Here is a 22969-nt window from a genome sequence, read left to right as displayed (position 1 = left end):
ACCAGATTTTATACGTACTCTCCTTGCAATATATCCTACATTCTCGTAATCCCTCCTGGCCAAAACCTTCATTAGTCATTGTTCTTACCCATCCAGTCCCTTCCCTGTTTCTATTCTGGCACTACACAGCCTTCTATCCCACCAACGCACACAGTCTTTTTACTTCTCTCCTTTTCCGCTAAATCTGCCCCCTCTCCCTCCCCTCTGTCTAGGCTCCCAACTCCACCTAGCTGCCCCACTCTCCACCTCATCCCTGCACACTCCCAGCAGCACTTTACCATCCCTGACCCCTACCCTGCTATCCTTCCCCATTTCAGCCTCCCCCTCACCCCCACCCAATTGCCTCTCCCGTAATGCCCTGCTGATCGCAATCTGGCTCTAGCTACCAAAGATTGTGGTCATATGTGTGTGAGTTGCAAAAATGAGAAAAATTTTACCTTTTAAGATAACAATCATAATTTCATAAAAACGTTTTTCTCAGTGCTTAACCATTATAGTATATATTCAGCTTCTTACAAGAGCATATATTGACAAAATAATATTTTCTGATATCTTGCAGCAATGGTGGCTGTTGTTTCTTTTTTTAACAATAGAAGTACACCTCCTTTGAAAATATGTCCTTCTGTAGCCCAGTCTACTATCAGAAAAAAAAATCATTAGTAAAGTCATGGAATACACAAGTTTGTTAAAAAAACACGGAACATTAACAAGCCAACGATGTTATTTACAATGCTGCGTTCTCACAGGCGAAAATCATAATGCAGGCTATTTACAACTTAGAGTTTCTCCATTGCGTCTGCCTCACAATGTTCCACCAAACAACTGAAATACAGTCTTGCTCCACCAAATAGACCCTCTTACAGTATTTTACCGGTAAATATACAGAACATTATTATTGGAAAATGTCCCTTGAACCATCACAGAACGCAGTATTTAGATTTATGTCACACTCTGCATTACCCGTTATGAAGTGATACTATACCCTATATGAAGTAAAACTCCGAAAATCTGTAAGATACAAATACCAAATTAATATCACACAGTGACAATATTGTCTGCAGAAAGTGTTATGTGAACCTTAGTGTAAAGAAGATACTCAGAAAAAAATACAGAATTTTACAATTAGCATTTTCACTTAGAAATATGATAATCACAATTGCCTTTCCAAACAAGTAATTTCTTCTGTATTGCAGCATCTCTAGGAGGAGGTGCCTGTCTTGTTGCTGTAACCTATGTTGGCTGTAATAAGGTTGCAGCAGTTATCCTTATGACCTTTGCAGTCACATTCATGGGTGCCATGTTTGATGGATACTTGGGAAACCATATAGATATTGCACCTCACTTTGCTGGTAAGTTAATTGTTTTGATTTTTCTTAACTGTAAATTGTTTAGTTTGTGGCGATGGTGGTGATAAACTCAATAATGTTGTAGAATATAACTTTTCATGTTTGTTGTGTTCCCTAAAAAATTTGACCAGGTTCAAGTAGGAAATGTGCACTGAAGGTTCTGTATGAACTTAATTACGTAAGTATATAGTTTATCCATTCCAGAAATCGAGAATCTCAACGATTTCTGCCTTTTATCGACATTGATACTGGCAAGATATCAGTCCCAAGGATTCCAAGATTTTCACAAATGTATAATGTACAAGTGACATAAAGTCATGCAGGAGGCAGGCGACTATTATCATGATAATCAACAACTCTCCATTCATGCTGACTGGGTGACAATGGACAAAGTCAAACATCAGGCAAAGAATGACATTACTACTCATATGACACATTTTGGAATTTATTCATCATCAGATATCCAGGAGCAATTACTGCACATAGATATGGCATTTCAAGTTGTATGTGAAACATTCACAAATTAGTCTGTGGATGTTTGTTTCACATACAATTTGAAATGCCATATCTATGTGCAGTAATTGCTCCTGGATGTCTGATGATGGATACATTCTGAAAAGTGTTGTATGAGCAAGTCATCCCTTGCTTGATATTTGATTTTTATGGTTGTGACCCAGTCAGCCTGAATACAGAATTTCTGACTGTTTTAATTTCAAGTTTGACATTGGATTACAAATGACAAAAAAAATTTTCCTGTGATATAATTACAAATTATCCATTTTCAGATTTTTTCCTTGTTTCTTTCCAATTTCATGATTCTAGGTCAACAAGAAGTGACCTGTAGGCTTTGATAAGTGGATTTGCGAGTATCAAACTATATAGCATAAATGGCTGTACCTTTTGACTGCATTGACTTATAAGTTAACGTTTATTATACCGCCAGTCAACCATAGTCCTTAGTATGTGACATAAATTTCAGCTTGATACCTCTATCCATTCCTAAGAAAAAGCAGGTCTTAACAGATAGATGAACAATCAGTCTGATAACAAATGACAAAAAGATTGTTTTTCATGTGATATAATTACAAATTTACAGTTTTCAGATTTTTCCTTTGTTTGTACTGTGAAACCGTACACCTTGCCCAAATTACATGATTCTAGGCCAACAGGAAGTACCCTATAAGTTTCGATGAGTGAGTTAGCCAGTATTAAAATATGTGACATAAATAGCTGTAGCTCCTGATTGCACTGACTTAGAAGCTTCAATGTTTTACACTGCCAAGGGACCATAGACCTCAGTACATGACACAAATTTCAACTTGATATGTCTACCCATTCCCAAGAAAAAAGGGGTCTTAAGAGAAGGATTGACAGACGGATAACAGAACGATCCTATAAGGGTTCTGTTTTTACTGACTGAGGTACAGAAGCCTGAAAATCATCTTTTAACATTAACAGGGGTAGCAGCAGTGAGTACCAGTTGTAATGTACCAGGTGGTGAGTGAGTGAACTGCTTTAAGTTCTTGTGGTGTAAAGAGTTATTTTTTCCACGCCTAGGGCAGCATATTTAACATTAAGATGCTAATTTAAAAGATGGTGATGCAGTTCTCTCAGGAACTTCATTTTAATGAATTAATGCATCATATTTTTTATCGCAGTGTTAGACTATTAATTATAAAATTTAAATATATTTAAACAGTTCAGATTATATACATAAAATTAAATATTCAATTTAGTTACATGTACTGCCCTTGTAAGTCTAGAGGTTACAGGTGATGGAAAAAAAGCAAGTATACGGGGAAAGTTAATATGAAAGTGTGTGGAAAGAGTTGGATCTGATGGATGTGATGGTTGCTATGCACTTTTTTGCTTTCCATGTTATTTGAGAACAGTGATGTGTGGGGTACAGGAGGAGTGATCTAGGAAATATTAACACATTTATTCAAAACATAGCGGACATCATAAACATGTAAATCACGTACTTGCTCTTAGTGCATTAGGTAAAACTAATACTGTAACAATTTTAAGCCGCACCAATCATGATGACATAGCAAAACACAGTGTCTTCATTTTTGTAATATTGTAGTACACATGTAAAATTTTGCATGAGTGGCCACTGGTCTTCAGCTCTACATTGTCCACATATGCATGCAGTTTATTAACTATTGAACAAAAACGGTCCAGCTTATATACTTCCAGCACTAAAGATCCAATCCATCAATATCTTAAATACAGTAAATACCCACTTAAGTCACCTCCCTCAATCTTGCTTGGTCTACTTCCAGGAATAGCCAGGTTGTTTCTCCTCCTTTCTCATCCTATAAGTATATTAGACTGGCATTGCAAGATTGCTAGATTGATTACATATTTTATCATTTAGGTTCATAGCACAATGTTATTATTTTTATAATAAAGATATTAAAAAATCTTTTGTTCTTCATATTTAATGTATGACATTGAATTTGCAATGTGTACACTGCAAAACTGATCACTGATAATGGATAAAATAAACATAAAAAGAATTACTGAATCAGGTGATATGGCAAATTAGTGATTGAAGCTGGGAGCCTCTTTAATGATGCCTGAATTCAAAATGTTTGACCACTGAGAGGCAGCAACATGTAAAAATCAAACAGCCAGCCGTTTCATTATCATTGTCAGATGACAATGAAATGGAATGATACCTCACATTACACATAATTAAATGAAATTCTGAAGGTGGCAGGGGTAAAATACAGGGAGCGAAAGGCTATTTACAATTTGTACAGAAACCAGATGGCAGTTATAAGAGTCGAAGGGCATGAAAGGGGAGCAGTGGTTGGGAAGGGTGTGAGACAGGGTTGTAGCCTCTCCCCCGATGTTATTCAATCTATATATTGATCAAGCAGTAAAGGAAACAAAAGAAAAATTTGGAGTAGGTTTTAAAATGCATGGAGAAGAAATAAAAACTTTGAGGTTCGCCGATGACATTGTAATTCTGTCAGACAGCAACGGACTTGGAAGAGCAGTTGAACGGAATGGACAGTGTCTTGAAAGGAGGATATAAGATGAACATCAACAAAAGCAAAATGAGGATAATGGAATGTAGTCAAATTAAGTTGGGTGATGCTGAGGGAATTAGTTTAGGAAATGAGACACTTAAAATAGTAAAAGAGCTTTGCTATTTGGGGAGCAAAATAACTGATGATGGTTGAAGTAGAGAGGATATAAAATGTAGACTGGCAATGGCAAGGAAAGTGTTTCTGAAGAAGAGAAATTTGTTAACATCGAGTATCGATTTAAGTGTCAGGAAGTCGATTCTAAAAGTATTTGTATGGAGTGTAGCCATGTATGGAAGTGAAACATGGACGATAAATAGTTTGGACAAGAAGAGAATAGAAGCTTTCGAAATGTGGTGCTACAGAAGAGAATAAAAGCTTTCAAAATGTGGTGCTACACAAGAATGCTGAAGATTAGATGAGTAGATCACATAACTAATGAGGAGGTATTGAATAGAATTGGGGTGAAGAGGAGTTTGTGGCACAACTTGACTAGAAGAAGGGATCGGTCCATAGGACATGTTCTGAGGCATCAAGGGATCACCAATTTAGTATTAGAGTGTAGTGTGGAGGGTAAAAATCATAGAGGGAAATCATGAGATGAATACACTAAGCAGATTCAGCAGCATGTAGGCTGCAGTAGTTATTTGGAGACAAAGAAGCTTGCACAGGATAGAGTAGCATGTAGAGCTGCATCAAACCAGTCTCAGGACTGAAGACCACAACAACAACAAATGGAATGATATCCCATTATCAGATACTGTAACAGCTGAGGTGCAAAACTTAGACTTTCTGTGAAAATGAAAAAGAAGGCAAATGTCATGACCTGTTCCTAATCACAAGTTATCCAGGTTTATGAAACTATAGAGGGTTGGACAATACACTATATCCCTTACTATGGGTAATTATTTGTGGGTATAAATTTAATATTTACGTGATGGCATTATGTGCAGCTGAGTCAATAAGTCACAAAACATAGAGAGAAATAAATTTATTTCTCTTCTTTTCGCCCCCCGCCCCCTCCTCCCCACCTCTCCCCTGCCAGCAATACTTCAGTGTCTGCCATCCTCAACAGTTACTGTTTTAACATTGTGCCTTGCAGTGCATTCATAATTTAGTCTGGGCACTAATGACCACTGTAGTTGTGTGCCCCCCCCCCCCAAAAAAAAACACATACTGTCCCTCCCCCTCCCCACCCCAGCCTCCTCCTTTCCCCCAACCAGTTGCTACTCCTATCATCCACTGGTGCTGCTGCTTGCACTGTGGTTTCAGTTGCCTGAGACTGCAGTCATGTGTGTGAGTTGTGTTTGCATGAGAGAGAGAGAGAGAGAGAGAGAGAGAGAGTGTATTGTTGACAAAGGCCATTGGCTGAAAGCTTTAAGTGTGAAATTCATTTTATTGTGTCTATATGTGACTCAACATCTCTGCTATATGGTGGGTAGCAACTTTCCTTCACATAATATTGTTTAAAAAATCATCCTATCATTTGACAAGGCCTTCAGAGTCTGCAGCAAAGAATTATTCTTGCCTCCAACAAGTGACCACTCATGCTACAGCCATGTTATCTTTAGTGTTGCCCACCCAGTTGGTAGTCAGTGGAGACTAATTTGGGGCTGTATGGTTGATTTCCAAGTATTTCCAGTGATCCATTTGAAATACTCTCTGTGCTGGCCCTGCTTGCAAGGGCATGCATTTTCATTCAGAAGAATGATGCCTTGTCAAGAATCCAGGTAGTTTTTAGAATACAGCCTAGTTCCCACAGAGGTGCTATACTCAGATGCAGAATTAACAGTTCCATCATGAGTGGATGTACTAGCTGAACTACCAATCATCATGTACCACAGATATGAAAGGAACCTTAAGTATTATCATCTCCTTTCTAAAAAGGCCAGGACCTATCAGTACTTGAAGAGTTTGACTGTGTGTGCAGCAAGTCAGTGGCAGGCCCAGGGATTCTGTACAGGGATAATTCTAGGTACTATACTTATCCCCCTTACCGTCAGGTCTGAAGTGCTGCCTCCAACTAAAACTGGAACTGAGCCAGTGTGATCACTTCATCTGTAGGTAAGCGTGCTGTGACTCATGTAAGGGGGGAGCAAATGCAAAAGGGTGCGGTGAATAATGTACTCCTTACAGAAATTCTCGCAAGGGATAAGAAGGAACACCAAGCACACTTGGTGTCTGTGTCTGGCTGTTGCAGCAGCCACTAAGAGAGCAGGGTGCAACCAGCTGGTGATTGTGACACATTTTGTAATGAAAGATGCCTCTTATTTGAGCTCTGAGGTCATACTCAGATCATTCCAGCAAGTGGCAGAGAAAGTTGAGAAGACAATCCGTGCTTATGAGATTTTAATGAAGTTCACAGTCTACAGCATTGTCCCAAGAACTGATTGTGTCTCCCTAGTTCTAAGCTGAGTAGAAGTCTTCAGACAAGACCTTTGAAGGTTCTGTAATGAGCTACGTATTGATTTTCTTGACTTGTGCCACAGGGTCAAGAACTTTAGGGTCCCACTAAAAGGGTTAGGAGTGCGTTACACATCAAAGATCATCAAAGATACAGGCACATTAGGGTAGCATTATGGTGTGCACAATGAGACTTTTTAGACTAGGCAACACTCCTCCACCTCCAAGACCCTGAAGTGTTAGCACAAGACCCAATTAAATGACCCTCACAGAAGAGACAATTCAGTGGTCAACTGCTGAAGTATTTGTAACAAAAAGTTCTGGTAGTAAAAGTGCTCCTAAAAAGCAGTGGAGCTCTCATAATAATAGGTAAAAAAGCTGGCTAAAACAAACTTGATAGCAGTGAGGTTTTTGGAATAATTCTAAATGGATATCAAAAGGTTTGGTTAATGAGAAATGAATTTGTTGTATTTCTTGCAGTAGACAAGAAACATGAATCTGTTGGGATAGAAATTGAAGCTACATGCAAGACTGAATGGTCAGAACACAGCATCAAGGTTGGCATAATCTTTTACTCAGGTCTTTGTATCAAACCAAAAATATTAATGGCAACAAATGCACCTGCTTTCTTTGAGAATGTCCACATTGAAACTAGTATCAGTGACCATGAGGCAATTGTAACAATGATTTTGACAGTACAAAAGGCAATAAAACAAGCAGAAAAGTTCACTTATCCAGTATAGTAGGTAAAGAGGCAGTGGTGTCACCTCTCAAGGAAAAGCTAAAAACCTTTTCTGCCAAGCATGAATATGTAGAAGAGCTGTGGCTCAGGTTTAGAAAAATAGTTTACCAACCACTGAACATAAATGTATCTAGTAGAGCAGATCATGATGGGAGGGTCCCTTCATGGTATACAGAGCATAGGGCTATAGGCAGATGCTCAGTGAAACACTTTTGATTCTCCGATATGTTGTATGTATTAATCCTCTTGCGAAAAATCCAAGTTTTAGACCTTCTCCCCCTTTGCATTATCTACCACCTTGAAAAAACCACTAAGAAATGGCACTGTTTTCAGTTTTTCCTGAGTCACTCACTTCCAGTACACTATAGGCAAAAATACGCTATTATCAGTTTTAAAAACTGTTAAATTTGTTGCATGTTTCATATACAACATGTTGGAAAATACATAACAGCTGCTGAGGTACAAGGCTGTGAAAATCTGCAAAAATGTCAAGAAATCTCAAAAAGTTAGTGGTTTTGCCTTAATGAACTTTTTTTTACTGCAGTTTTGTGCACAATGCATAGTAATCAGTGTTGTAGGAGATTGAATTTCCCTCAAGATTCATGCAAATTATTTTTAATTACTCCCTATACACACCGAGAAATGTTGCATTAAGAATTTTAGTGAAAGTGTGCGAGGAACATTATGATCTTCAGTCAAACATAGTATTTCTGAATGTAATATCACCTTGAAGACATTTTGTATGCAACATATACACTGAGTACATGAGATTCATGCAATTTCTGGGGAATAAGTATTTTTTTAAAAGAAAAACACAAATTTTTAACACAAAAAGTCGTGAGATACCTCCTAATATTGCACTGGACCTCCTTTTGCACAGCATAGTGCAACAACTTGACATGGCATGGACTCAACATTTTGTTGGAAGCCCCTGCAACATGCTGCCTCTGTAGCCACCCACAGGTGTAAAAATGTCACCAGTGCAGGATTTTGTGCACAAACTGATCTCTCAGTTACATTCCATAAATGTTCAATGAGCTTCATGTTGGGCGATCTGGGTGGCCATATGATTTGCTCGAATGTCCAGAATGTTCTTCAAACTGATCGCCACAAACAGTTGTGGCCCAGTGATATGGCACATTGTCATCTGTAAAAATTCTATCGTTATTTGGGAACATGAAGTCCATGAATGGCTGCAAACGGTAAACATAACCATTCCCAGTCAATGATCCATGTAAACACAGTGCACACCGTTATGGAGCTTCCACCAGCTTGCACAGTGCCTTGTTGACAACTTGGGTCCATGGCTTCATGGAGTCTGCACCACACTTGAACTCTACCATCAGCTTTTACCAACTGAAATCAGGAACTCATCTGACCAGGCACCAGTTTTCCAATCGTATAGGATCCAACCGATATGGTCACAAGCCCAGGAGAAGCACTGCAGTCAAAGTCATGCTATTAGCGAGGCACACGTGTCGGTTGTCTGCCTCTGTTAATGCCAAATCTTGCTGCACTGTCCTAATGAATATGTTCATAATACATCCCATACTGATTTCTGTGGTTATTTCATGCTCTGTTGCTTGTCTGTTAGCACTGACAACTCTACACAAATGCTGCTCCTCTCAGTTATTAAGTGAAGTCCGACGGCCACTGCATTTTTGTGGTGAGAGGTGAGTCTGAAATTTATTATTCTTGGCACGCTTTTTACACTGGATCTTCGAATATTGTATTCCCTAATGATTTCTGAAATGAAATGTCCCATATATCTGGCTCCAACTACCATTCTGTGTTCAAAGATTGTTAATTTCCGTTGTGCAGACATAATCACTTGGAAACCTTTTCGCATGAATCACCTGAGTACAAATGACAGCTCCACCAATGCACTGTCCTTTTATTACCTTGTGTACACAATACCATCAACATCTGTATATGTGCATATCGCTAGCCCTTGACTTTTGTCACCTAAGTGTATACTTATATTGCAACAAATTACAATTTAAAAATAGGTCTTAAATTTTATTTTAATGGAATATGCAACATCTTAAGTTAAAAATTCACCAATTTCTCTTGTTTTGACTCAAATGTGGTTGATGTCATCACTTTTACAACAGGTAGTGGATCATCTAACATGTCTTCTGTGTCGAATTCAACCTCTGGTGTATTACCGTACAATTCAAATAAAATGGAGCATTGAAATCCTGCTTTTTTTTCAGCTGTATTTGTTGCCACAAGTTTTTCTACATTGGTATGAAATTATGTTCAGCAATGTCTGTGAAGCTGGTTCTTTATTCATTGGCACTGGAGAGACCACCAATATCCTTCTCCCAGCCCATGGCATCTTTTTCAGACTTCATCAACATCTGAACTTCTAGACAAAGTCATGCATGATACTGAACTACACTGAAGGGCCAAATAAACTGTTATAGGCAACACCTGTATAAGACAACAAGCGTTGGGCACGGTTGTTAGATTGTGTACTGCTGCTACAGTGGTAGGTTATCAAGATTTAAGTGAGTTTGAACATGGTGTTATAGTTGGCACATGAGTGATGGGACACAGCATTTCCGAGGTAATGATGAAGTGGATATTTTTTCCCGTGCAACTATTGCACGAGTGTACCACGAATATCAGGGATCCGGTAAAACATCAAATCTCTGACATCACTGCAGCCAGAAAAAGATCCTGCAAGAAGGAGACCAACAATGACTGAAGAGAATCATTCAGTGTGACAGAAGCGCAAGCCTTCTGCAGACTGATGCAGGGGTAAGCCTTCTGCAGACTGCTGCAGGTTTCAGTGTTCGGCCATCATATATATTGGAAACATGTTGCCCAGTCAGACGAGTTTTGTTTCAAATTGTATCGAGCGGATGGATGTGTACAGTATGGAGACAACCTCATGAATCTGTGGACCCTGCATGTCAGCAGGGGACTCTTCAAGCTGGTTGAGGCTCTGTTAATGGTGTGAGGCATGTGTAGTTGGAGTGATATGGGACGCCTGATATATCTAGATACAACTCCGACAAGTGACATGTGTAAGCATCCTATCCGATCACCCATTCGTGTCCGTTGTGCATTCCGACAAACTTGGGCAATTCCAGCAGAACAGTGCAACACCAAACACATCTAGAATTGTTTCAGAGTGGCTCCAGGAATACTCTCTTTTGATTTCAGACATTAGCCAAGTCCAAACCACGTCATGTTGCAGAACTTCTGAGAGCTCGCGGGGGTCCTACGTGATATTAGGCAGGTGTACCAGATTTTTCAGTGCTCATTTAACTTTAGGACTCTGTATATCAAAATGAACAAAAATGTACTTGTACCACTATTGAAATAAGACCTTCAAATGTACTGCCCTCTTGCATCTGAAATTTTTCTCAACTCGAGACATAGGCACGTCAGTTCACTAGTTGCATTTGTGAAGCACTTTCTGATAACAGTCAGCATGATATCTTGTGGTTTTATTATTACTGAGGTGAATTTTGTGCCTAATGAATACATAGTTAATGTATCTTCACAATATTATGTAATCAATAAGTAAGATATTGCAGTGTTCATTTTGTAAAGAAGAATGATGCACGTGTCCAAAGCAGCACTGCATTGTTCTTCATAACAGCAGAGGCACTGCAATATCATATTTATCCGCTGATACTAGGCAGCAACTTTCAACTAAAATATCCTCCCTTCTAAGCATATCACATAATGTGTGTATGAGCACACGTTGTGATGTAGAAACAATGACATATGGAAGTTTGGGTCTGGCCGTGAGTCATACGTGGATAGCCAAAGTGGTTAAGGTGAATGCTTGTGTGAAGTGGGAAATCTGGGTTTGAGTACCAGACCAGTGCAAATTTGCATTGTCTCATTCCCTTATACTGCTGATGGTTGTTTGTATTTACAACTATTAATGCATATACTGTAACCAGTAAGTGCGAAAATTATTTGTAAGGCAGTAATTTGTTTTACTTTTCTCTAACACAACATTTTAACACGTCTTAATTAACCTTGTGCTATTGCAATGGATTTGGTGGTTTTTCATCCTTTCTAACAAACACTGCATTATGCAGTTGCTGTCCACAGCCATGTTCAAGATTTTAAAGATTACAGCCACATTCAAGATTTTAAAGATACAAGAAACATATCAGTCCAAACAAAACTGCTTTTGGCAACCACTTGTCAAGCACAAAATATACAGCAGGCACTGAGGAATGAAGTTAGACATACTTGAAGAAGGGAAATGTGTAAACGGAAGATAAAGGAGGGAGACAAATTCACAAAAAAACAATCTGAATTTAAATACAATGACTTTTTTGCTCTTTTAAAAATGAGTAATTATTCAGAAAAGCAGTTAGCTTAATACATGTCAGTAATTTATAAAATAGTGTGATAATGTCTGAGACCTTTATCAATACAGTATCTTTGTATTTAGTTGTAACACTATGATCTCTGAGAGACAGAGTATATGAACCCATAACAAACAACTGAAGGCATGTGTCAAATTTTTATGTATAAACAACTAAACATGAACTCACACTGATACCAGATTGTGCCATGGTATATTAAAAGATCCTGGAAAGCAGAATCCAAACAAGGGTCAGGAACAAATTTAAACCTTCAGACATGGGAGACGAAGTGTTTCCCTTGTCTTCACAGTGAGGCATCTCCAGGAGCATTGCTATGAATTTGGGGGAGATACTGTGATTGCCTTTCTCAATATAGAAAAGATAGTGTGTGTAGAAGAAAGGTCAGGGAAACACCAGAAAAGAAGCGAGTGGAAAAAGAGAGAACAAGCAGAGAGGAGGCCGTGCACTGTGGAAGCCTGAGTTGTGTGAAAATGGGAGTTGAGAGGACAGATTGGTTTTAGCAAACAAGTGATGTGAAACGAGGTAGTGAATGGTTACTTTTCCTCTTCATTGTGGTCTTGGATAAGATAATGGCTAAGGTGGCAGAAAAAACTGGAGAAGACAAGACAAAAGCAATGGTGTTTGTGGATGAGTCGATGATCTGAGGAAACGGAGGAGGTGACTCACAAAGAGCTGGATGATCGGGAAGAAACTGTGAGACAATGTGGAATGAAATTAAATGTAAACAAATGTGAGACCCTGGTTGCAACTAGAAAGAAAAATGGACCAATTAGTGGAAGAAGGATTGAAGGTAAATAATTGAAGAAGGTGGAAAGCATCAAGTACTTGGGAAGTGTGATGGAGGAAAATGGAAGAAATGCAAATGATGTTAGTAAACATGGCAGACAGGCAGAAGCATTGTAGATGTCCCACAAAAAAGCAAACAAGTAATACGTAGAAGTTACTACATCCCTAAGCATCTGAAACATGGGTACTTGAGAAAAGAGATGCAAGCAGATTACAGGCATGTGAAATGAAGTTCCTCAAAAGTGGGATAGGGTTAACAAGGAGAGAGAGGATGAGGAATAGAAGGGTAAGTGAAGGAGGAACCCTTGCAGAGCAGGGTAGAAACATCACGGCTAAGATGGCATGAGCATGTAAAGAGAATGGAAAACAAGATGATTCTCAAGAAGATACATGAAATGAGGATGTGAAGGAAATGACCAAGAGTAATACCAAGGAATACATAGCTGAAAGTGTGGAGGAATGTGTTGAGAAAAGGGGTGACGATTGGACTAGACTGAACAGAGAAAGAGGGTGGGGAAACAGGAGTAGCTGGCGAGGCTCATGTTCCAAACATACCCAGTCTCGGACTGTGAAACCATTCATGATGATGATGATATTGATCTGATGTAAAAACAAATGTGTTACATATAGTGAAACATTAAAAATGTAGGTATGTCACACAAAAATAATAGCATTGCTGTAATCTGTTCATGCAAAATGTTAGAAAATTTTGTATTTCATATTATGCTAATCGCACTGTATTACATGCAGCTCTGATGGAAACATTAATTAATAAATTCAGAATATACTGAGTTGCAGATCTTGATACCCACAATGCTGGAATTACATAAATATTAGTTTTGTAGGTAGTATTCCTATATTTCGCAGTTTTATTTATATTCATGAAAACTATATGTGGTTTGGTCATGGTTCGTTGAGTTGATGATAGAGCCTTCTTCAGAGAACATATTTCAATTACAACTTACTTAGGGGTATTTCAATTACAACTTACTTGGGGGGGGGGGAGGGGGGGGGGAGGAGTAATAATTGACAGCTCAGCAAACATGGACGTGAACTGCAGTCCATGTGATATATTGCTGATCATAGAGACAATACAATAAAAGTTGATAATAATGATGATGATGATGATGATGATAATGATAATAATAATAATTATTATTATTATTATTATTATTATTATTATTATTATTATAGCAACTAAGCATCTCCACTATATGACGAGCAGCAACTATCCTTTTCATAATATTAATATTAATATAATTTTTAGAGAGAGAGAGAGAGAGAGAGAGAGAGAGAGAGAGAACTTGCAGACCTATTGAAGAACATAGGCCCAAACACACTTGAGGAGCTCACACAAATCATCAGAGACATCTGGAAAACAGAAAAGGTATCTGAAGAATGGAAATGTGCATTCATCCATCCATTACACAGGAAAGATGACAGAACAGATGTCATTAACTACAGATGGATTTCTCTCCTTGAAGTGACCTACAAAATTCTATCCGCATCCGTTCTTCAAAGAACACAAGAACAACTTGAAAACAAAATTGGTGACTATCAAGCTGTTTCCAACTGGGGAATTCTTGTGCTGAACGAATTTTCAATTTGTAGATGCTATTGAAATATAGAGCAAACCAAAGCTCTCCGATCATCTGTATGTTCGTTAACTTCCAGGAGGCATACAATTCAGTTGGTGGACAGTCCCTCTGTAACATCTTATAAGAACAAGGACTTGATCAAACATGAAGACTCATCAAGGAGACACTCATGGGCACGAAGTCAAAAGTGAAATTCATGGGCGAATTGTCAGAGCCCTTTGACCCTTTGAGATAAAGACTGGTGTGCAACAAGGTGATGGATTGTCACCACTGCTCTTCAACCTTGTTCTGGATAAAGTCATCTGAGAATGGGAAAAAGAATCGAAAACCCAGGACCACTGGAAACCCATTCAACTCAGACGAAAGAGTGAGGACATCGAGGTCAGTTGTTTAGTTTTCACAGACAACCTATCTATACTAGAGGCCTGCGAAAATACAGCAATCAAACAGATTGAAGTCCTCATACAATGCGCTGAGAAAACTGGACTACAAATTTCATTCGAGAAGACCAAGTTCATTTGCACTAAATTTTACATTCGGGAACTGAACACAAAATATGGGCAGATCAAACGAGTTGCACATTTCAAATATCATGGTGAGATCATAGAACCAACAGGGTTGGAAACGGAAGCACAGAAAGTTCAGTTACAAAAGCTCAAATGAGCATATGGAAGAACACATGAAATCTACAACAAGAAACACAGAGATCAAACATTATAATACAGTGATTAAACCTGAAAATAATATAGTGATTAAACCTGAAGTGCTGTATGCGAGTGAAACCTTGGTACTTAAGAGAAGAGGTGATCTGGACAACATCTTGAAGGAGGAAAGAAAGATCATGAGGAAAATGCTGGGACCAGATAAAACAGAGGAGGGGTATAGACTCAAATTGTGCAAAGCAACAGAAGAACTGTCCAACCTTGCCACAGATATCCGGCAATGAATACTGAAATTCTATGGACACATTCATAGAATCCCATTTTCAAGGCTAACTCTCAAGATTTTGACATACACTGCCAAACTGAAGAACATTCCATGGATAGAAGAAGTCAAATATGACTTCGAAACGTTACAGATAGGAACATCAGACATACTAGACAGGAAACTTTACCATCAGAAGATAAATAGATGGGTAGTAAAGTCAGAGAATTAAGTCCCTAACAGACCAGGGACCAAGTTGTCAGAAGAAAGCACATAGTGAAAGAATGAAAGCTATGTGGGCTATTAGAAAGGTGAATCATAAATGTAATGCGAGATCCGACAGGGTCCATATGCACATAATAATAAATAAATATTATTACTATTATTATTATTATTATTATTATTATTATTATTAGGCCAATCCACCTATCCCGGAGGATAACCCACTGACACCTGACCATGTTTTCTGGATGCTTCACTTTTTTCTGTCAGGCAGTATATGTCCTAATCTTTGCAGTGGTGTGAGGATGAAACTGAAACAGTAGTTCTGTGTCTTCCTTTGTGAAGGAACATTTGAAAACAGAATTCAACACTTCTGCTTTTACTTTGGTAACCTCGGGCTTGTTTCATATAAGAATGCCTGGACACAAATTTTGGTGCCATTGACAGCTTTACATATAGCTCAGTAAAGATAGCTCTGAAAAAAGTGTTGCATTGCAAATGATGGAGTAATTTTGACTTTCAGGTATGTTGTATGTATTGCCACTCTCATTAAAAATCCAGGTTTGGACTTACTTCTTATTATGCATTATCCACCGTCATGAAAAAACCCTTTTCCAGTTTTTCTTTTGTAGCTTTCTTTTAATGCACTGTAGGCAAAAATATGCCAGTATCAGTTTTAAAGAGCATTAAATTTCCTGCATGTTTCGTATACAACATGTTGGAAAATTCATAACAGCTACTGGGATATGAGGCTTTGAAAATTTGCAAACTTGTCAAGAAAGTGCAAAAAGTTAGACATATCAATGGTTCCAACTTAACATTTTTTACTGCAGTTCTGGGTGCAATGCATAATACCCGATGCTGCAAAGGTATTTCCTTCAAGAATCATGCAAAATATTTGTAATTACTCCCTACACATGCCAAGAAATGTTGCATTAATAATTTTAGTGAAAGTGGACCCAAAATTGAAAATATCATCCACAGCCAAAAATTTTATTCCTGAATGTAATATCATCTTGAAGACATTATGTATACAATATATACAAAAAATGGTTCAAATGGCTCTGAGCACTATGGGACTCAACTTCTGAGGTCATTAGTCCCCTAGAACTTAGAACTAGTTAAACGTAACTAACCTAAGGACATCACACACATCCATGCCTGAGGCAGGATTCGAACCTGCGGCCGTAGCGGTCTCGCGGTTCCAGACTGCAGAGCCTAGAACCGCACGGCCACTTCAGCCGGCACGATATATACAATTAGATCATGGGATTCATATGATTTATGGGGAATAAGTATTTTTTAAAAAGAGAAACAGAATTTTTCAACATTTTTACATGTACTTATATTTCAACAAAATATATTTTAAAAATAGGCCTTAAACTTTATTTTAATGATACACACAAAATTTAAGTTATAGATTCATCAATTTCTGTTGTTTTGGCTCAGGTGTGGTTGGTGTGTAGAATTCGTCACTTCGATCAGTAGGTAGTGGATCATCTAACTTGTCTTCTTCTGTGTTGAGTTCAATTTCTGGTGCATTACCACATGATTCAAATCCACAATGAAACATGGAAATTCTGCTTTTTTTTCAGCTGCATTTGTTGCCACAATTGGGGGTCGGTTTTTTTATCATATTCAGTAGTGTCTAAGGAGCTGGTTCTTTATTCATTGGTACTGGAGTTAGACCACGAATATTCTTCTTGCAGCCTGACTTGAGGGAGTCTTTTTCACACCCCATCCAAATTTGAACTTGCTGGTAAGTTCTACATGCATGATATTGAAATGCGTCCCTTGTTGTTGGTAGGCATGCGAAATCGAATTTGGTGTTTGTAGCAGCCTTAGAAAAGTGGAGATATTGCAACTTGTCTATAGAAATGTTTCAGACACAAAATCCCAAAAGGAAGGAAAACTAGCTCTGAAACCTCTTGTGCTTTTCCATAGGACGCCATCTCTAATCAATCCACAAGAACACATATTAAAGTCACTATAAAGTAAAATCAAAATTATTATGGAGGGCAATCAGGGAGATCTTTTAAAATAAGATACAAAGAACATGTGATAGGCAAGGAAGGTGGAAATATATACAACTCAACTTTTGCCAAACAATCACCATAGTACTCTTGCATAATGGAGTTAAAGGGTATAGACTAGATTTGTTGGAGGAACTGGTAATGTCTAAGTATGTGAAACAAATACTAACAAAGAGATAGAGGGGCTGGCCAGTACTTACTTCAGCTCAGTACAGCCGATAGATACATAAAACACAACAGAAAACTTACGTTCTTAGCTTTCGGAACTTAGTTCCTTCATCACGGAGTAGAGAGTGGAAAGAAAGGGAAGAAGGGAAAGTGGATTCAGTTACTCACAACCCAGGTTACGAAGCAACAGGGAAAGGAAAACAGAAGGGTAGTATTTGTTTCACATCTTTATATGAGATTTTTCATTAATCATTTAATCTCTTAAGTATTTCACTTACAAAGATATTCTTATTTCAAATGGACATTTGCAACCAAAAAACAAGATTTTTACAGACTGTTTCCAACCCTTATTTTTAACAACATAACAGATTGGTTTCTAATCATGCAGGCTGGAACAAAGATGTCATTTACCTGTTTATCCATTTTCCTAGTATTACAGCCTGCAATGAGATTATATTACATAAAAAATTTTAGTCTCATCTATATCTACATCTACATTTATACTCCGCAGGCCACCCAACAATGTGTGGCGGAGGGCACTTTTCGTGCCACTGTCATTACCTCCCTTTCCTGTTCCAGTCGCGTATGGTTCACGGGAAGAACGACTGCCGGAAAGCCTCCGTGCGCGCTCGAATCTCTCTAATTTTACATTCATGATCTCCCCGGGAGGTATAAGTAGGTGGAAGCAATATATTTGATACCTCATCCCGAAACGCACCCTCTCGAAACCTAGACAGCAAGCTACACCACGATGCAGAGCGCCACTCTTGCAGAGTCTGCCACTTGAGTTTGCTAAACATCTCCGTAACGCTATCACGCTTACCAAATAACCCTGTGACGAAACGCACCACTCTTCTTTGGATCTTCTCTATCTCCTCTGTCAACCCGACCTGGTACGGATCCCACACTGATGAGCAATACTGAAGTATAGGTCGAACTAGTGTTTTGTAAGCCACCTCCTTTGTTGATGGACTACATTTTCTAAGGACTCTCCCAATGAATCTCAACCTGGCACCCGCCTTACCAACAATTAATTTTATATGATCATTCCACTTCAAATCGTTCCACACGCATACTCCCAGATATTTTACAGAAGTAACTGCTACCAGTGTTTGTTCTGTCCTTCTGTATGTCATTATATGTCAGTCTTCACTGTAACCCTCACTTTATGTAATTACTAATGTTTGAAAATACATTTTTATTGTATTTTATAACAACATTAGTATATGTTGTGTTTTTTCCATGAAGTTATGATAATGGTTACAGTGTAGGTAAATAGTTAAATCCCCCTTCTCCCCTCTTATTCATCTTTTTGCTTATTCCCCACCCCTTCCCCTCTTTTTCACTTACAAATAATGTACCTTAAGTTATTTTAATTTCGTTCACTTTAAATGGTTTAGGAAAGTCTGCAAGTGTGTGATTCATGATTTAGATAATAAAAACTGTATTTTTTTAAGCTTAGCATAACACTTTTAAGAATTTATTCTCATTTTCAAGTGCATTTGTTTACATGAATATGTTTGGTGGTGTCTGTATATGTGATTTTCTGCCTCTTTTGCATCTTTTCAAAGTTAGACTGCAATCGAAAAATAAGACAAAATGAATTTTTAAGGGTTTTTAAATGCTATTTTTAGAAGTGGTATTTTTGTTTGTTTACTTAAAGGTTTTGTGCCTTGTCCATTGTACAGAATATAACGCACATGCAGATCATCACTTATACTGTTTATGCTGCAAAGATATTATGGCGATATAGCTTCACAAAGAGACTGTACACAGTCAGAGTTGTTGCAGTGATTTGGATTACATTATATATATATATATATATATATATATATATATATATATATATATATATATATATATATATATGAATATAATAGAGGGAAACATTCCACGTGGGAAAAATATATTTAAAAAGAAAGATGATGAGACTTACCAAACAAAAGCGCTGGCAGGTCGATAGACACACAAACAAACACAAACATACACACAAAATCTAGCTTTCGCAACCAACGGTTGCCTCGTCAGGAAAGAGGGAAGGAGAAGGAAAGACAAAAGGATATGGGTTTTAAGGGAGAGGGTAAGGAGTCATTCCAATCCCGGGAGCGGAAAGACTTACCTTAGGGGGAAAAAAGGACAGGTATACACTCGCACACACACACATATCCATCCATACATACAAGACACAAGCAGACATTTGTAAAGGCAAAGAGTTTGAGCAGAGATGTCAGTCGGGACGGAAGTATAGAGGCAAAGATGATGTTGAAAGACAGGTGAGGTATGAGCGGCGGCAGATTGAAATTAGGAATTAGCGGAGATTGAGGCCTGGCGGATAGCGAGAAGAGAGGATATGCTGAAGGGCAAGTTCCCATCTCCGGAGTTCTGACAGGTTGGTGTTAGTGGGAAGTATCCAGATAACCCGGACGGTGTAACACTGTGCCAAGATGTGCTGGCCGTGCACCAAGGCATGTTTAGCCACAGGGTGATCCTCATTACCAACAAACACTGTCTGCCTGTGTCCATTCATGCGAATGGACAGTTTGTTGCTGGTCATTCCCACATAGAACGCTTCACAGTGTAGGCAGGTCAGTTGGTAAATCACGTGGGTGCTTTCACACGTGGCTCTGCCTTTGATCGTGTACACCTTCCGGGTTACAGGACTGGAATAGGTGGTGGTGGGAGGGTGCATGGGACAGGTTTTACACCGGGGACGGTTACAGGGGTAGGAGCCAGAGGGTAGGGAAGGTGGTTTGGGGATTTCATAGGGATGAACTAAGAGGTTACGAAGGTTGGGTGGACGGCGGAAAGACACTCTTGGTGGAGTGGGGAGGATTTCATGAAGGATGGATCTCATTTCAGGGCAGGATTTGAGGAAGTCGTGTCCCTGCTGGAGAGCCACATTCAGAATCTGATCCAGTCCCGGAAAGTATCCTGTCACAAGTGGGGCACTTTTGGGGTTCTTCTGTGGAGGGTTCCGGGTTTGAGGAGATGAGGAAGTGGCTCTGGTTATTTGCTTCTGTACAAGGTCGGGAGGGTAGTTACGGGATGCAAAAGCTGTTTTCAGGTTGTTGGTGTAATGGTTCAAGGATTCCGGACTGGAGCAGATTCGTTTGCCACGAAGACCTAGGCTGTAGGGAAGGGACCGTTTGATGTGGAATGGGTGGCAGCTGTCGTAATGGAGGTACTGTTGCTTGTTGGTGGGTTTGATGTGGACGGACGTGTGAAGCTGGCCATTGGACAGGTGGAGGTCAACGTCAAGGAAAGTGGCATGGGATTTAGAGTAGGACCAGGTGAATCCGATGGAACCAAAGGAGTTGAGGTTGGAGAGGAAATTCTGGAGTTCTTCTTCACTGTGAGACCAGATCATGAAAATGTCATCAATAAATCTGTACCAAACTTTGGGTTGGCAGGCCTGGGTAACCAAGAAGGCTTCCTCTAAGCGACCCATGAATAGGTTGGCGTACGAGGGGGCCATCCTAGTACCCATGGCTGTTCCCTTTAATTGTTGGTATGTCTGGCCTTCAAAAGTGAAGAAGTTGTGGGTCAGGATGAAGCTGGCTAAGGTAATGAGGAAAGAGGTTTTAGGTAGGGCGGCAGGTGATCGGCGTGAAAGGAAGTGCTCCATCGCAGCGAGGCCCTGGACATGTGGAATATTTGTGTATAAGGAAGTGGCATCAATGGTTACAAGGATGGTTTCCGGGGGTAACAGACTGGGTAGGGATTCCAGGCGTTCGAGAAAGTGGTTGGTGTCTTTGATGAAGGATGGGAGACTGCATGTAATGGGTTGAAGGTGTTGATCTACGTAGGCAGAGATGCGTTCTGTGGGGGCTTGGTAACCAGCTACAATGGGACGGCCGGGATGATTGGGTTTGTGAATTTTGGGAAGAAGGTAGAAGGTAGGGGTGCGGGGTGTTGGTGGGGTCAGGAGGTTGATGGAGTCAGGTGAAAGGTTTTGTAGGGGGCCTAAGGTTCTGAGGATTCCTTGAAGCTCCGCCTGGACATCAGGAATGGGATTACCATGGCAAACTTTTTGGTCAGCCTTCAGATCACGCATAGCTTGGGCTTCAGCAGTGGTGATGTTGGGAGTAGGATTGAGGTTTTTTAAGAAGGATTGAGAGGCAAGGCTGGAAGTCAGAAATTCCTGGAAGGTTTGGAGAGGGTGATTTTGAGGAAGAGGAGGTGGGTCCCGCTGTGACGGAGGACGGAACTGTTCCAGGCATGGTTCAATTTGGATAGTATCTTGGGGAGTTGGATCATTAGGAGTAGGATTAGGATCATTTTTCTTCGTGGCAAAGTGATATTTCCAGCAGAGAGTACGGGTGTAGGACAGTAAATCTTTGACAAGGGCTGTTTGGTTAAATCTGGGAGTGGGGCTGAAGGTGAGGCCTTTGGATAGGACAGAGGTTTCGGATTGGGAGAGAGGTTTGGAGGAGAGGTTAACTACTGAATTGGGGTGTTGTGGTTCCAGAGTGTGTTGATTGGAATTTTGAGGTTTTGGAGGGAGTGGAGCTGGAAGTGGGAGATTGAGTAGATGGGAGAGACTGGGTTTGTGTGCAATGAGAGGAGGTTGAGGTTTGCTGGAAAGGTTGTGAAGGGTGAGTGAGTTGCCTTTCCGGAGGTGGGAAACCAGGAGATTGGATAGTTTTTTAAGGTGGAGGGTGGCATGCTTTTCTAATTTGCGGTTGGCCTGTAGGAGGATGCTCTGAACAACCGGTGTGGATGTGGGAGAGGAAAGATTGAGGACTTTTATTAGGGACAGGAGTTGATGGGTGTGTTGATTGGCTGAGTGGATGTGTAGGTGAAGGATTAGGTGGGTGAGGGCAATGGATTGTTCGGTTTGGAACTGGTATAGGGACTGATGGAAAGAAGGGTTGCAGCCAGAGATGGGAACTTTAAGTGTGAGGCCTTTGGGGGTGATGCCAAATGTCAGACAAGCCTGAGAAAATAAAATATGGGAGTGTAATCTGGCTAGGGCGAAGGCATGTTTGCGGAGGGAATGTAAATAAAACTTAATGGGGTCGTTGTGGAGGTGTTGTGAGGGTGACATGGTACTAGAAGGTGGAAAGTGGAACACGAGGCTGAAATGAAAATGAAAATAAATATAAAAATATATGGGGAGAGATAAAGGTAAAACTAGAAAGCAAATGGAGATCTGGTGTGAAAAAAGGCGAAAAAGGGTTGGTTAGAGCTGGGCTATGTTGATCCTGTGGTGAACTTGTGTAAAAAAAAAAAAAAAAATTTGGTTATGGTTTGGAAGTGGGTTACGTATTATTACGTATTATTGAGTATATATCGGCGGGATAAAATTGTATACTACTTAGGTCACATAAATTGAAAGTAGCTTT

The 22969-nt window shown here is 39.5% G+C and overlaps 1 protein-coding gene across 1 annotated transcript in view; it reads left to right on the top strand.

The window, feature by feature from the left end:
* The window catches only part of LOC126162722 (sialin), a 291443-nt gene that overhangs the window by 253388 nt on the left and 15086 nt on the right, over window positions 1-22969 (top strand). Inside the window, exon 9 of the mRNA XM_049919384.1 lies at window positions 1194-1349. Within this exon, the coding sequence (XP_049775341.1) occupies window positions 1194-1349 (156 nt within the window). The remainder of the gene's footprint in view (window positions 1-1193; window positions 1350-22969) is intronic.

This window comes from Schistocerca cancellata, chromosome 2 (genome assembly GCF_023864275.1).
Source record: "Schistocerca cancellata isolate TAMUIC-IGC-003103 chromosome 2, iqSchCanc2.1, whole genome shotgun sequence".
Lineage (NCBI taxonomy): Eukaryota > Metazoa > Arthropoda > Insecta > Orthoptera > Acrididae > Schistocerca > Schistocerca cancellata.
The sequence above is the reverse complement of the archived record's forward strand: the minus strand, read 5'-3'. Positions and strand labels throughout refer to the sequence as shown.